The sequence below is a fragment of the Lonchura striata genome, chromosome 4A (genome assembly GCF_050655825.1).
Source record: "Lonchura striata isolate lonStrDom1 chromosome 4A, ASM5065582v1, whole genome shotgun sequence".
Lineage (NCBI taxonomy): Eukaryota > Metazoa > Chordata > Aves > Passeriformes > Estrildidae > Lonchura > Lonchura striata.
The window spans coordinates 12,485,210-12,501,923 of record NC_140742.1 but is presented as its reverse complement, the minus strand read 5'-3'; the positions used below and the strand labels follow the sequence as shown (position 1 = coordinate 12,501,923).

At 49.4% G+C, this 16,714-nt stretch overlaps 1 protein-coding gene across 6 annotated transcripts in view; it reads left to right on the top strand.

Annotated features, from left to right (window-relative positions):
- Positions 1-14,298: 14,298 nt before the first annotated feature.
- GPR50 (G protein-coupled receptor 50) overlaps positions 14,299-16,714 on the top strand; it is a 47,851-nt gene continuing 45,435 nt past the window's right edge. Inside the window, exons 1-2 of one of the 6 annotated variants that reach the window (XM_085570913.1) lie at positions 14,299-14,495; positions 14,853-14,939. In XM_085570913.1, the coding sequence (XP_085427039.1) occupies positions 14,321-14,495; positions 14,853-14,939 (262 nt within the window). In that variant the 5' untranslated portion in view covers positions 14,299-14,320. The remainder of the gene's footprint in view (positions 14,496-14,852; positions 14,940-16,714) is intronic. The other 5 variants (XM_085570914.1, XM_085570917.1, XM_085570916.1 and 2 more) reach the window with 5 other exon arrangements.

The following is a 16,714-nucleotide window of genomic DNA, read 5'->3' as shown; positions in this document are numbered from 1 at the left end:
ACAATGGCGCTGTGTATGGTCTGGTAAACAGCTATTGAAAGGAGATGCCTGCTATGGAAGGGGTTACAGCTGAACAGCCCAATTTCCATGCAGGATTGGAGGGTTTCACTGCCCCCAGCCCTTCAGAGCGGCTGCTGGAATCCTGCTGGGGCCGAGCAGGGGCAGAGATGACCTGTTGCCCACGAGGCTGATCTCACCACAGGTGCAGCAGCCCCTGCCACAAAGCCAGAGCTAAGTTACCATCGTCCTGCACGTGTGGAACTGGAGATGGGCATGAGATGGGACTGCCACAGCGATTGTCTGCTCCTCCTCCTTGCAATGCCAATCCCTCCTTGCAATGGCTGCACTGGGAGATGTACATCCTTTGGAGGGTACTCTGGTTGGAGGGAAAATGGAAAAGAGCGTCTCTTGTCTTTGGAGGTGCCAAAATGAGGTGAGCAACAGGCACCTGGGAATGAATGAGTTGTGCAGGGAGCAGCAGGAAAAAGAAGGGTCTTTACCTGACACTCACTGCACCTGATGAACCTGATGCCCATGGGGTGAGAGCTGGTAGTGGTCCTGTTCCTGCTCCAGCTGTGTGAAGCCAGGTCTGCAAAATGGGGAGGAGGAGAAGGGGGGAGTTAAGGGGAAGAAATCTGCATATGGTGTGTAATGCGTTTATGAATTGGGTCTTTAATAATTTACATTACCAGTTTAATACTTTGAATACAAATTATCTTGCCCATATGCTGTGCTGACAAACATAAAAATGGAGTAATCAAAGCTGTAATAGCACTACAGCAAAAAGACATAAAATGCCACTAGAAGGCTTAGGATAAATTATTGCATGCACACACCAGCTCTATGGCTCCCTGGTGCCAAAGGATGCATTGCAATTTCTTCCTCAGACTTTGCATTTGGGCTTGAGGACTGATGCAGTACCAGGAGTACTGCTCAAAATTCTGCAAGATGGGCAGCATTTAACAAAGAAGAGGAAAGGGAAAAAAGGCTCAGGCTCGTTTGATAAACACCGCAATTTAAATTCTGTTCTGGCATTACATGGGCTGCCAAGAAAATATAGCCCTCTTATTTGTAGGGAGCCCCCTTCTTCCTCCAGCAGGGTTATTTGCATGTATTATAAACTGCAGTGCTGGCTTGCCATCTTCAGGCAGCTGCCACACACTGCACAGCATCCCTCTGCATCCTTGTCCATCCCTGTGCTCTTGGAGGTGGTGGGTCCAGCTTGGGTCCACAAGGGGTACCCAAGGGAAGATGCACCAGGTGACCCAGGCAAAGGGCAGCATCAGTCCAGGCAAAACACAAGTTTCACCTCATCCCTCTTCCCACGTGAACGTGTTCCCCTCTAATGCCTGAGCTCTGAGGGGCTGGAGGAAGTGGGAGAGGATGAAACAGCCCTAGGCCCTTGCTGCTGCCTCTTGGCCACTCCTGGGCTGCAGTTTAGGTACAAGGGAACAGAATGGGAGACCTTGGGAGCTCATGGATGCTGCAGATAACGTAGTGTTTGTTTTTGACTGTCTTTTGGTGCATGTGTGGGGGGGTACTGGGTGCAGGGTTCTGCAGCAAAAGGAGCAGGTTTACAGAGCAGAGATGCAAGTTGTGCTCACAGGGAGCAGCTGCATTTGTAAATGTCAGCAGACCTTGTGTTGTACCTTGTGGCAGAGCCTCTGCTTTTAAATACCAGCCTATTCATTGGTGCCACATCTCCAACACGTCCCAGCTACAGGCAATCTTTCACAGAAAGAGCCGTTTAAGGCTCACATTTGCATACACTGAATTTCTCAGCTATCAGGGTTACTCCATGCTGTAATCCATTCTGTGCTTCTAATACGATCAGTGAAAAATGAGGCTTCTTCCCAAATAAATCATCACCAATGAAGGAAATAGTGGTTTTTCCACAAGGCCTAAGGCTCCTGCAGTAGCAGTGTCTTTTTCCAAAAGGCAGAGAATTCTGGGCAGGCTCATTCTGTGTTGCAGGAGCTCACTGCCAGGCTCCCCAAGATCTAAACCCTTTGCATATGAATGAGTTTTTCCTGCCTTTGCCTCTCCCAGGATCTGCTGCTGTCTGTCTCCCTGGAATGTGGTGCCAGCAGCTTGGGAATAGTGCACCCATGGGCTTGGGTTGCCCCTCTTTGTCTCCTCCATTATTCCATGCATTGATATACCTCCCTCTCACATGCTAAGGGAAGAGGAGTGAATGCCAGTGTTTGGCATCTTGTGTCCTAGCAAGGTGGGTGCTCAGGGCTGCAAGAAGTGAGAGAGAGAGAGCACCCTCCTCCTGCCTAACCTGACAGTCCTGTGTTCCAATTGCTCTGCTCCTTGTGTTCCTCCAAAGCCTGATTTTGCCTGTGAACAGGGGGTTTTGGAGGAGCCCCATGCTGTCCCCTGGCCCTGGGAAGCAACCACATGACAGAACAGACCTGTTGTTGCAGCCAAAACCCTCAGTGCAAAGAGACAACTGGAGCTTTCCCTGACAGGGGCAACGGGACCTCTCTGGATAAGGAAAGGTACTTGTGTGAGTCAGGATGGGAAGAAACAGGTGGGCATCCAGCCCTCACTGAAAGAACTTTTCCCACTGCCAGGTCTTCTGCAGAATAAGGCCCTCACTGATCCTTTTGATCCACAAATAAATTGGATGGATCAAGTTTGCAATGAGAAATATCCCCATTCTCATCCAGAAGGGATTTTCAGCATAAAAAGGCTTTATGTGACTCATAAACTTTAGCATTTATTTCTGCACGCGAGGTAAATATTTCCCACTCTGAACATCTAAGCAATGCAATTTTGTTTGAAGCCTCCATTTGTTTAAGTCTGAAGGTGACAATAATTCACCTGTTTTCCCTTCATGTATTTCCCCAAGCAATGCCAAAATAGAGCAAACTCAGCTCTGGCTGTTTGTCACTTGTCAGCTCCGTCCCTCAAATGCGCTCAGACAAGCTTTGTCCTGGAGTTTACATTTGGGTGCCCTCTGACCTCTAGCTGCTGGTAAATGGCCCTGTGCTCTCCTGGTAAGAGGAAGAAATACAGCATACCTGCATGCAGCCACTGCCAGGGCAGGCAGGAAAGAGACACATAACTTAATCTAACTCCAGATAAATCATGATTTCACAGCGATCTGCCAGCCACAGGCAGTTGGGAGTCCCATCTCCTTGGCACTGTAGCAACACTTGTCATTCAATGTCCCAAAGAGACCCACTCACGGCCAGAGATCACCAATGACTGAGAAGATGCCTGGAGTTGTAGACACGATCAATCTGGAGAAAACAAACACTCCTGGGAGCTGATGTCAGGTGGGGATGTTTGGAGTCAGCGCTTGTCTCAGCGGAGCACAGGATGGGCACATGGGCTGCATGGATCCCACCTCACATCTCCCAGGTCTGGCACCACCTGAAGCTCCAGCAAATCCAGGGAGACAAAGTGCTGTCTGTCCTCCTCCCTGGGAGGGCTTGGGTCCCCAGATTTTGGAGGCTGTAGTGCCTCATGCAGCCCCAGCCCCTCGCAGAAGGGGACCAAGGTAGGAGTCAGCTGCTGTGGGGCAGAGGTGTTGGGGTGGCTCTGGGGCTGTGTGCAGCTGCTGGGGCACACACAGCCCCATCCCTGCCAGGTGCCCTCTGCCACCCTCCAACCTGCAGGGCTCCTACCAGAGAGGGAGGCTGGCTTGGGAGGGGTGTTAAAGTTTTATTTTTAGTTCCCCACTTACAGGCAGAGACCCTCAGTGTGGGCAGAGAACCCCTTGTCCCACGCCAGCTTTTGGAGAAGCTCCCCGTCTCATCATAGGCAGTGTGTTTGCAGCACAGGTACCTCACTTGGTTTTTTTTTTTTACCTCCCTTTGGTGCCTTTCCTGGCTTTGGTGGAGTCACTTCTGATCTACAGCTGGTGTCACATGAAATCTGAACCAGGTGCTCTCCTACCCTGCTGCCACCCAGGACTCCCCTGTTTCCCCTGCAGCTCCCAGCATCTCCCTGGGTCTCTGCCTGTCCTCAAGGACATGTTCATGTCCAAGCCTAAATTCCATGCTAACCTGCACAGGCTGTTTCTTTATCTGTCTGCCCCCTTTCTTTTTCTTTTCTCCCTTTTTTAAAGGAAACGGAATCCAAGGCTGCCATGTAATGATGACATTATTGTTAGTAGTTATTTCTATTTCCATAGTTCCAAGAGGTAGAGAGCAGAGTCCCACTGAGTTAAATGCAGCACATGTTATAACAAAAAGACAGTCTGAGTGCCAAACAACTTGCAGTCTTCTTTTTAATGTAAGGAATGTAAAATTAAGATTACTATAGCAACATCTTGCCCACATTGAACACAGATAGGATTTGTTGGTCTTTATAAATATATATGAGTGTGTGTATTTGTATATATATGTAATGTACACATACAAATCCTAAATATTTCTGGCAACCTTTTGTATAGTTGAATTTATATTTAATTTCAAGCTCTCTGTATTACAGATCTAATTTGCATCCAGCTTTCCTTCAGCAGCCTTGCCTTTTCCTTCAGGCTCTTTTGTGCACGCTGCATGCCAAGCTGGAGTGCACACTGCCTGGGAACAGGGACAAACTCTGACTGGGGGAGCTAATCCCATGTACTGGGGGTTTCATTTTGACTGTATACAACCTTGTTAAACCTTATAACTGACTTAACATCTCCAAATTTGCTTTCTTCAATCAGATTTTAGGAAAGTGGGGTGAACTTGAGACATGCAAATCCTTCCTTTTGCTTTCAATTTCTCTTCTCTGAAGTTATTCATTCAACTTTCAATGAATTTCCTATGAGGTATGAACCAAAGCTCTCATTTCTTCCCTATGACTGAATAAAACCTCAGCCCCAGTTTTATTAAGAAATGCCTGTAGGGAGGGCAGAGCACAACCAGGAGTGAGGAGCTGAGGGAAAGGCTGCAGGAGGATGCATGCTCCTACAGCCCAGTGTTGCTTAAATTCTCTAGGAAAGCAGCAGAAATTCAAGCACTGTTTTCACCTTGTTGCAGAGGTAAGTGGAGTTACTGATAAAGAAGAGCTTTAACATCACGAGATCTGAAGAGAGCTGTCTTTGCTTATGAGCCTATAACTGGGGAGGAGGAGAAAACCAGGCACCAAACTGTGCTAAGGAGATCTGAAGGATACCACTCTCTGCCAAAGATACACTGGAGTGATACCCTCTTCTCTCGAGGAGCAGGAACAACTTGCAGATCATTTGTAGCAGCTTTAAGGCTGTGGAGTTGAACGTGCACAGTTGGAGGGTTGGTGGATCCACTGTTTTGAGACCAGACTGTAATGGAGATCTGAGAACCAAAACTGAAAACGTCTGCTGGCAGCTCTGGATGGAGAAGCTGGAAAGCAGCCTGGAGTTGCCAGCTGCAGATTTCTGGTGCCTATGACTTAGCAGAATTAAATACAAGGAAATAAATCACAGGCCGCTTTGCCTGCAGGGTCTAGAAGGAAAGCAAAGGGGCTGGGGTGAGGAGGGTGAGCAACCCCAGTGGGTCTGTGGGGATGGCAGGAGTGGAAAGGTGAAGAATGGATCTGCAGGGCACAGAGAGGTCCACTTTCAAAGCTTACCCAGGCAAATGCAATAGCTTTCCTTCAGACAGAACTGGTCTATGAGCAGGAATCAATCCCTTCTGCAGAGCCTACAAAAACACTGACAGGTGTGAGTGTGCAGAGCTGATGCCCAGAGGTTTCTGGATGCAGTTATTGAAGGGATGGGTGGGACAGAGCAAACATGAGTGGTACTTCACATGTGCATTGGGTGTTGGTGTGGACCTTAGTGTGGCAGGCTGAAGATAAGGGGGCAGCTGAAGATCAGACCAGGCAGTCGGGGGTGGGTTGAAGATCAGTGGAAGTTCATGAGCAGTGACTTATTATAGGGCAGAGGAAAGTGATTTCTGTGAGATGGGCACTCAGCTTTTTGCTGCAGGAAAGTTGTTCCTTTACTTAATTGTCCCAGACCCTGTAGGCAGATGAGTCATTGCCACCTCCTTGCCCAAAGGAAGGAGTAAAGGCAGGGTCCAGGGGTCCAGCAGGGCAACAGGGCTGGGAAGCAGGCTCAGGAGGAGTCAGCAATGTCTGTAGGGCTGAACAAACCATCTTCAAGACCATTGGTTAAAATACACACACACAGAGAGTTCTCTGGAATGGACACCCAGCAGGACTAGAGTTTGTTTATGATGGAAGTAAACACTGGGCTTCCTCAGGTAAGAGCAGCTGCTGAGGGCTGTGTGAGCACCAGTGCTGTGCACTGTGTAAAAGTTTGTGTGCAACCTCAGCCCAGAGACCTGATTACTTGCCTCTTGGAAATGCTGCAGAGCCTTGCAGGTGTGCTGGATTGTCCAGTGAAATCAGAGCTTTTAGTGGGAGTACAGCAAGAGAAGAGAAAATTTCCATTTCCCTGAAGGACATGGAGTTTCCCATCTATGGGCTGCACGTTGCTGATACATACCAAAGTGATAGCCCGAGGCAAGGGAATCTTCATTGTGGAAAAAGCTTTGGTTGTGGAATCACCTGACTGCAGCCCCTCTGTTAGCTCTCAACACACTGCCACTGCAGACAGCTGCACTTCTGCAGGGGCAGGTAGGTACCACACATCCCCCTTGGCTCCACAGCACAGCTGTGCCAGCCACCATCACCTCTCTGCTTTTTATTACTCTTGACCTTCCTGTTCCCATCAGGTGTTTTTAAGCAGGCCTGCCACCAAGGCTGTAATCGGTTCTCATGTCCTCCTATTTATGCTCTCACCCAGCAATTTGCACAGGGCTGTCGAGCTCTCTGCTCCTAATTGACAGGGGAAGGCAATCTGCTTCATGAGAGGAAACATCTCCACGGCTGCTGGATCTGAGCAGGCTATTTCCCATAATGAGGATGAAGTAAAACAGGATCTTACTAACTGCCATGGATGTAGCTGAGCCCTCATTACTGCAGGCGCAGAGGTGCTGCTTGGGACATAATTAAGAGCTCAAAAATGTCGCACTGTCCTTCCTACACTGCTGCCTCATAGCAAGATGCTTAGTGCCAAGTGCTCCTGAAGTTTGCTCAAGTCACAATCCAGGCTGCAGGAGGGGCTGCTCCATGAGAGGGAAAGCTCCTTGTCTCCTTTCTTAAGACTGTTGTTTCTCTCATTGCAGAGAACAACGATGGAAATTTCAGCCTTAGCATTGGAAAGCAACTGCTAATGGCAATGGTTTGTGCCATCCCCAGCTGGAAAAGCAGCTTGGATGTGGTGTGGGCAGAATGTTTGCAGGTGGGTGTGCATAAAAATGCACATGGAGGCTGGGGAGGCAGGGAATGTGAAGGGGAGAGTCCCCAGAGCATCTCAGCAGTTTCCATCTCACACTGTTGCCCCTGAACAGTCAGAGGATAAACTTAGGTCCCTTCTCCACATACAGGTGGTGGTGAACTGGGTGGTACCCTGATGTTTCCAAAAGTTTGGCCTGATACTTCCAGCTGATCTCTAACTGAGAAGAACCCCAGGCTGAATGAGGGGGACGTAAAGGGAGAGAAAGTGAAGTGAGAGAGGCTGTCAGAGCTACATTAGGAAAACTGAGAGCAACTCAGCCAGCATCCCTGTAGGTGCTGATGTGAGAAACTGTGAGAACAGCAAGATTTTTGTGTGCACAGCATGTTGGGGCAAAAGGAAAGGGAATGGTGAAAGGAGACCTGTAAGGAGCAGGAATGGGTTTGGCTTTGGTTTCTAATGGTAGGAAAACAGACTGGATGAGGAATCTCAATGAAAAAAGTATGAAGGGCTCCTTTTTTTCTCCATCTCTTTCTACAACCATCCCAAGAGGTTTCTGTGGAAGGGAAAAGTCTCCCCCAGCCTCACTTGAGCACACACATTTGGGGGATGGTGTGAGGAGAATGAGTAGTCCTTCTTCTGTTTGAGTCAAAGGCAGATCTTGAACACAATGGGGTGGGGGGACTGGTCTGTCATGAATACACTTTCCTCTCTTTGCCTTATATTGATTTGCAGAAGTTTCTTACTTGGATACTAAAACACTTAATTCTTCAGGTTTTGTTAGCTATTAAATATATCAATCAAATAATTTCCTGAGGGTTTTTCCCCCCAACAAACCACACCAGCTGGACCATTTCCATCTTTCCTCCAGCCATGATTGTTACCTGGGAGAGTTCCATGCTACCTCTCAATTGTCATCTGAATATCCTCGCTGAGCAGCCTACACTGCAAACAGGCTGTCTTTGCTGGGAGCAAGCCCTCTAATTTGGCTTTTTTTTGGGCAGGATTAAGTAAAGTCACTGAAAAATCCCATGTTCTGTCCTAGCACCTTGAGACTGGCAAGACTGGTTCCAGCCATGGGGTGCTGCCCGATGTAGCTGGTGGTGGGAGCTACCACAAAACCCAGTACAAGTGTCCCCAGGGATGCAGAGCTGCATTTGAGGCACTGATGATGCTGCAGGAAGAAGCCTGAGTTTCTTCACACATATTTATTTGCCAGCAGAGACTGTACAAATCCCATGCATAATTCAGATGCTGCCATATAAATCATCCCACCAGTAAAAGCCTTTTCAGAAAGCATGATTTGATTGCAACAAACTTTGACCTAAATGTGCTGCAGCCCCGTATGACAGGTTTTAAACTTTTGCCATCACTTCCGAGAGGCAGAGTGAATCTAGGTCAGCCCCCCCCACCCCCATGCTTGTTTGTAATGAGGCTAATTCTGATTTCATTCATGTTGCATCTTTGAGTTTGAGATGGGGGAAAATAATGGGGTATTGGAAAAGGCAAGTCAGCCTAAAAATCATTCTTCTTAAATCTCATCTTGGAGCAAAAGAAGTGGTTTGATGTTGCATCCCAAGGCAACATTGATGGTGTCATTTATTACTGAGGGTTGCAAAAGGAATACAGAGTTTTCCTTCTTTCCCTTTTTATTTAGATTGCAGCAGTTGTTAAGCAGTTGGGCTGAATGAACAGGCCTGTGTTGGCTCTGGCAGCGATTAACAAAAAGGCCTGTTCTGGGCCAGCGGCTGTGTGTGCTGCTGAGGCTGCTGCTCGGGGACAAAGAGGGGAAGCGGCTGAACACGAGGTTGTTCGTTTGTCTGGAGTTTCTAGGCAAGCATGACAGCGTAAATAGAGCTGCTTGTTTGTTGATCTCCTCTGCGATGGCAGCTCAGGGCAAGCTGCTGCATTCATCTATTTATTGCTGAAGCAGCCAGTGCTGTTTTTCCCAGGACTGGGATTCTCTTACACTGTGTACAATACAGCTGTGTTGCCTCTGCACATAGCTGCACAGTCCAACTGGACGAGAGAAAAGTTTGGGAGAGAGGAACGAGAGCTGTATATGTTTGGCTAGGGAGCTGCAGGTGGGCGATAGTGATTCCCTTGTAGGTGTAATGGTTTATTCTATAGGCAATAGGAATATTGCCTATTCTATAGGCAATAGGTAATGGTTTGGAAATAACTCTGGCTCCTGGCCACATGCTGGATTTAAGAGCAGAATTGAGATAAGGGTTGGGGAGGAGAAGGTGTTTACCCTTATTTTTATGCTAATAGTCACGATGCATGGCAGGACTAAATGACTTATTTTAGCTGTGTTTGTGGCTCAGTGAGTCTTAGACTGCACCAGGGAATGAGCCTCCATTGTCTGGGCTCTAGATCAGACTCTTAAACAAATAAACCACACTGGACTGGAAAAGCACGTGCTGAAGCTTTCCACTGGCTGAGCACTGCATCCTTGTGGCATTCAACACCTGTAGGCTGCTGGTACCAATATGGGAGGCAGCAGAGACCTCTACACTCTTACCCAGTCTGTTCAGGGGTGGAGGAAACCTGCTCTGCCCATCACCAGGAGCAGCCATACAGGGAATAAAGAGTGTGGAAGTAGTCCTTGTGGCAAAGGATTTATCAGCCTCATTTCTGCTCCTGCTTAGCATGTCTCCCAAAGGCCATTGCTTGAGTCAAAATGCCCATGTGTTGAGAAACTACAACTTTCATTGCCTGTTGTTTTGTTAGAAATAAATACAAGTACTTGGCTAGGCTGGTGTAGTGGGACAAGAGGGGTTCAGCTTCATTTAGCATTTTTTCCCTGTGTATGTGTTATCTAGGGAACAGAGCAGGTGTTTGGTGGGACATGGGCAAGGGAGACAACTGAGTGCTACTGCTTGAGGACCTCAGTGTCAGGAGTGACTATAAAATTGCCCTTGCAGCTCACTGGGAGTTATTTTTAGTGAGGAAACCCCTAACCTGCCCTGTGGTCCCTGTGGTCCTGGTGGTCCCTGTGGTCCTGGTGGTCCTGGTGGTCCCTGTGGTCCTGGTGCCTGCTTTTGCAAGGAGGGAGTTACAGATCAAAGAGGGCTTGCCTGCACCCTGTCTGCAACTGAGACAGGCAGCATGGAAGTTGAGGCTCTGATTTTGTATGTCTCATTTCTTTTCATGTCTCCTCCCTGCTTTGAAGTGGGATGCCAAGACACCTTTGACTGAGCTCATGTTGGAATTCTGAAATTTCCAACCTGGTAATCCTGATCCAGTGTAACCTACGTGTTCCAGCACGTGCCCAGGGAGCCATTAATTATTTTGGTAAGCATGAGATGTTCCCCAGGTCTGGCTAAAGGGAATGGGTATGTCACTGTCACTAAGCATGCTTAGTCAAAACAGCAAGAAAAAATTGCCTTAAATATGCCAAATTCAGTATAGTAGTATTTGTAGAGAACAGCTATTATCTTTGTATATTTGACAAAAGTTAATTGTCTCTGTGACAATCAGGGTAGTAGTCAGCCTGTATAGGAGGGGAAAAAAAGTCTTCATTTATAAGCGATTCATTAAGTAGCATTAAAGCTGTCTCTGAAGACAAAATAATCTTTTTAAAGAGGACTCAAGGTAGCGAGAAGGAAGATTAATGCCTCAGCTATTTTTCAATTATGTAAGCTTCCATTTATTACAGTATACCTAGATTAACTCTTACTAAGCTGTGCGCCCTGCTAGGTAGGGTTGGGAAATGGGGCTGTTTTGTGCCACTGGGCATGGTCAGCAAGGGATGAGACATGCTCTGCACCGGGCTGCTATGATGAGCATGGCAGGAGGGTGCCAGGCACTGCCCCTCTCAGCCTCCCTGTTAGCAAAGCTGTGACAATTTTGCACAAGGAGTGTGCATTTATGGTGCTTGAATATTTTGCACTGATTACATTCTACTCATTCTACTTGGTCTTCCTGTTTGCAAGCACGTAGCTTATTCTCCCTGGTGTAGTTAGGTACTGAAGGGTTCTGACCCTAACTTAGGTGCCTTCTCCTGTGATCACATTCATGATCCCTGCATAATCAAATGAGCCTAAATTCTTCTAGCACAGTGGGGATACTCTTATTTCAGTGTGATTTATGTCAGCAGTTCTGGTAAAGTGTAATTTAAAAAGTCTCATTGATACCTCTTCCTTAATTTTTTTCCCTTGCCACTACTTTCTAGAATGCTTGCCTTGTCTTAATTGAACCAGTGAAGAGTCCATTTAGCAGGAAGGTGGGAGGAAACAGCCTGAAGATCATTCATCTAAATCATTCCAGTGATGAAAACAGTTGCTCACTACATCTATCATAATTTCTAAGTTTCTTACAGAATATAAGTTGCTGCAGCTATGCAGATGCACACATGCCTGGTAGAGCTCTGCAGACCTTCCTGTCGAGGGCAGTCACTCCAGACTGTGGATAAAGACTGCTTTTTGCAGGTATAAATTACACACCAAAAGAAGTGGCCAGATAAAAAGCCCTTTTTATGTTTTTCCAGTAGTATTCGTTTCATGAAATGTTACACCCCTTTTACCTTGTGCTGCTCTGTGAGCAAGGTTTTGTTAAGTGTGAGGCCAAAATCTTTTTGGGTAGCTTTGGTGCTCTTGTCAAGATATTTTTATGTAAAGTTCAGGTCCTTTGAAGTCACATCCTAGTTCTCCACAGCTGAAATACTCCTGAGAGCATCTTATAAGTGGTGCAAAACTGACAGAGAAGAGCAGAGTGAAGGTGAAATGTGCTGAAAGGATATGCCTATGAGAGTTGACCTTACTCCTGTCTGCAGGTATGTCCTGAACAGAGAAGCTGAAAGTCCATGAACAAAATTACTTAGTTTACACAAAGAAAATATTTTCAAAACTATGCAGAATTCAGTGCAGAGTGTCAAAAGGAAGCCAAAAGATCATATCAAAGCCAAAATGCTGTCTTTAACAATTCAAGAATGCAGGATTTTGATAATTTTGTTTTAAACCCCTTTTTTTTCTTCCTAAAATTGAGTGCTCTTCATTCATGGGGAAAAGGTAAGAAGACATTTTGGGCAGGTTGGCTCAGCAAGGTTAAGAACTCAGATGTGGGGCTGGCTCTGACCCTCGGCCACCAAGCCAAGGCAGACCCTGTTTGCTGCTGGCCTCTGTCGTGCCTTGTACTCTGCTGGCAGGGAATGAGCCATCAAAGGCTTTGCTTTTTGCTTTGTTATTGACTCACTCGACCAGGCAGTTGTAAAACCCCCATGGTGGGTTGTGACACAGCCTTAATGTTTGCTTGGACACTTTGACCTGCACACAGAGGGGTGGCTTTGGGCAGGAGCCAGAGGAGGTGGTGCTGGACAGCCTAACATGGACCTATCCTCTGTCCTGCCCATGGCTGATGCTGAGCACCTCTGCTATGAACACAGGCTGAGAGAGCTGGAGTTGTTCAACCCGGAGAAGAAAAAGTTTCAGGGACACCTTATAGCATCTTCCAGTCCCTAAAGAGGCTACAAGAGAGCTGGAGAAGTGATAGAACAAGAGGGAATGGCTTTAAACTGACAGAGGGTGGGTTTAGATTGATATAAGGAAGAAATTTTTGACTGTTGAGGATGATGAGGCACAGACTGCTCAGAGCAGCTGTGGATGCCCCATCACTTGAAATGTTCCAGGCCAGGCTGGATGGGGCTCTCAGCACCCTGGTATTCCTGAAGGTGTCCCTGCCCATGGCATGGGGAATGGGAATGGAATGGTCTTTAAGGTCCTTTCCAACTCAAACCATTCCATGGCTCTATAGTATCCCTATTTCCTCTTTTCTGATTTCGTTTTCTAAACAAAGCTGAGAGCTCATGTGGTTGTGGTATTGTAGCCACAGCTTGACCACAGTGGTTTGGTGTCTTCTTGCTCATGCTGGTGTCGAACACAGAAGGTGCCTGGAAGCTCCAGCCACGGGGCTGGGCTGTGGGAGTTGGGTATTGCGGCTGAGGGAGCTGGGTATCCTGGTTACATAAGCTGGGTATCCCGACTGAGGGAGCTGGGCATCCCGGCTACAGGAGCCGGGTATCCGGACTGAGGGAGCTGGGTATCCCAGCTGAGGGAGCTGGGTATCCCGACCGAGGGAGCTGAGTATCCCGATGGAGCACTGTTTTCCTGCGGCTGAGAAGCCGCTGAGTGAGTGGGCTACGGATCTTACATTACTGCTGTGGACTCTGCAGTGCACACGTTACGATCGGCAAAAAGTATAAAACCTAAAGTGAATGGTCTTATTCTGGCGTAATTGGTTGAATAAGTCCCTGTGGGGATGGGCTTGCCTGAGGGGTGGCTGGCTGGGAGCGGAGCCGCAGGGCGGCGGGAAGCAAAGGCACCGGGAAAGGCTTCAGCGACTCGAGGAGCGAAACTTCGCCTCGTAATCTCTCCCTGCCACACCTCTGCCCGAGGGGGCGCGGGCAGGGCTGTGGGGACCGTCAGGGCTGCGGGACCGTCAGGGCTGCGGGACTGTCAGGGCTGTGGGGACTGTCAGGGCTGTGGGGCCGGCGGGGCTGTGGGGCCGGCGGGGCTGTGGGACTGTCGGGGCTGCGGGACTGTCGGGGCTGCGGGACTGTCGGGGCTGCGGGACTGTCAGGGCTGTGGGGACTGTCAGGGCTGTGGGACTGTCGGGGCTGTGGGACTGTCGGGGCTGCGGGACTGTCAGGGCTGTGGGGACAGGCAGGGCTGTGGGACTGTCAGGGCTGTGGGGCCGGCGGGGCTGCGGGACTGTCGGGGCTGCGGGACTGTCGGGGCTGCGGGACTGTCGGGGCTGCGGGACTGTCAGGGCTGCGGGACTGTCGGGGCTGCGGGACTGTCGGGGCTGCGGGACTGTCGGGGCTGCGGGACCGGCGGCTCCGAGCGCGGACCCCCGCCCGCCCTCCCGGCGCCGCCGCGCGGTGGCGCCATCGGCCCGGAGAGCGCCTCCGTGCCCCCGCCGCGCACCGGGCACCCCCGCCCGGCCCCCCCGCTCCGCCCCGGGCAGGGCGGCGGCACCGCCGGGGAGGGGGCGGCGGGCTCGCCCCGGGACGGGCCGGGCCGGGCCCGGGGGTGAGAGCTGCCGTCGGGGCGGGAGGAGGAGGAGGGGCCCCGGCGGCGGCGGGCAGAGGCGCGCATGGAGCGGCCGGGGAGCAACGGGAGCTGCCCAGGCTGCCGGCTGGAGGGGGGCTCGGCGGCGGGAGCCGCCACCGGCCTGGCGGCCGTGCTTATCTTCACCATCGTGGTGGACGTGCTGGGCAACGCGCTGGTCATCCTCTCCGTGCTGCGGAACAAGAAGCTCCGCAACGCCGGTGAGCGCGAGGCGGGCGCGGGGCGGGCGCGAGGGGCGGGCGGAGCGGAGCGGCCCCGCACCGCACCGCACCGCTCCGCTCCGCGCCCCGGGCTCCGCCGCCCGGCCCCGCTGTGCCGCGGCAGGAGCCGCGGGGGGCGGCCGGAGCAGAACGGCAGCCCGCACCGGGGCCGTGAGGGCAAGCCCCGGGTCCCGTCTGCCCCGGCCAAGGGCTCCGAGCTGCCGGTGAGCCGCAGTAGTGCCCGCCCGTCGCTTCTCTCCGGTGACCGGGCTGCCGCCGGGTTCCCGGCTAACTCTCTGCCTGTGCCGTCCCGCTGCTGCTGCTGTCCTCCGACTTTTCGAAACTTTTGTCCCCCAGAGGCAGCTGCAGACGGAGGAGCCAGCTCAGGTAAAACCCACGTCCCTTCAGCCGACCCGCGCTGGGAGGAGCGGGGCAGAGGTGCAGGTGAGGACGACTCCGAGTGCCGCGTCAGGTCCTGAGCAAGAGTGCTCGGGTTTTTAAGACAAGTCCATTACAACCTTGTGCACTTGCTTTTGTGTTCCGGCTTTTCAGTGTTTTAATATTTTTATCATAAATCTGCTATGCTGAAAGCAGTGTGAAGAATTTTTATGTTTTTTCCACGGGTAATTTTGGATGTCTGCTTTGTAGCCTTATATATTAACCTCCCTGATGAATTCATCTAGGAAAATTGTTAAACCAATATTATTTGGTATTTTTAAGAAGGCTGTGTTACTTGAGGATGTACATTTCTTTCCCTCAAAGTCTTGTTATTTCAGCAAAGAAATACTGGATATCAGTATTAACAGAGAACTTATATCCTGGATATAAGCAAGGAGTTTCAAGTAGTCTGTGTAGTGCTGCTTAAATTGCACCATAGAGTATGTTTTACTGAGGACTATATCACTGTCTGCTTTTATAGAGAGAGACATAAAATGACCTTCAGTTTTATAGCTTCTAAAATGGCTTTAATGAAATATCTGTAGTGTTTATGATGTGCATGTTGCAAGTATTTTGGGATGCTGATGTCTCAGTGTCTCTCTCAGTCTTCTGTAAATAGGCAGTAACTCAACATGGTCCAGTAAAAGTACTGGATGGATAAGGCTGCCAGGACAATTTCACTCCAGTGCCTCTAACATTTGATTGATTTATTAATGATAGAGAGCACAGAAATGGCCATTGGCTTGGGCAGGCGCTGGATGCAGTGACCTCAAACAGTGAGTTGCTTTTTAACTGGTGCATAAAATGCTGCCCCATAGCACCCGCAGTACACAGACAGGCTGTACTGAGTTTATGGGAAACTGCAGTATAGCTGGAAAAGGTATTTGCTCTTCTCTTCAGCTTTGCTTTAAAATGTGGGTGCTGCAAACATGTAATCTGAACCACTGCATCAGTGGTTCTGGGGAAGAAAAGCACCCTACCCTCTCCCAAGATAACTAGCTGTTTACGTTATCTGGCTGCAAGCAGATTTGAAGCTATTAATGGCTTTTATTACCTTTCAAATCGTTGATCACTTGAATGCATGTCATGTTTTAAGACTGCCTCCACTATGAGTTGAGTTAAAGCTCCTGTGAAAGTGAAAAAGAACAGCTTGCATTGATCACATAGCTATTTCCCAGATCTTAGTCCTTGTCAGTAGCCTGTTGTCTGCTCTCTGTACAAGCTGTCCGTGTGTATGAATAAAGTCAACAAGTGCAAACAGTGCTAACCTTCCTGATTTGAGGGGACGTGGCTCTTGTTGCACACAGAACTTGAGTGTGACTAGTGGAGAATTCAGTGTGACAGACTTTGAAGCAATGGTAAGTCCCAAGACCTATCCTGTTTTGTTCACCTGAGCACTGTTCCTCCTTCAGTCACAGCCTAAACTAGGAATGCCTGTGTTAAATCACGAAGGGGTTCAGCTGTAGGAGGTTGTCAGGCCAGTGGTGGTGGTCTGATTCAGTAAAATGTCTAATCTGCATCTAAGTGTTGTCATCTTGTGTTGCTAAAAAGATCTTATGTGCTTAGGGAATTCAGACAATACTTCATCTCTCTGTGTTGGCAAGTAAGCAGTCAGCCTTCCTGATACAGGACAAAAAGTCAGGGATCTCAGCTCAGTTTGTACTCCTCCTGACATGTGAACAGCAACGTGAATGAGGGGCTCAGTGGAACCCAGCAGCCAGATTGAAGTCCTTTGGACAAAGAGTTTATCTGCTCATGTGCAAATATACCCTAAGCCAGTT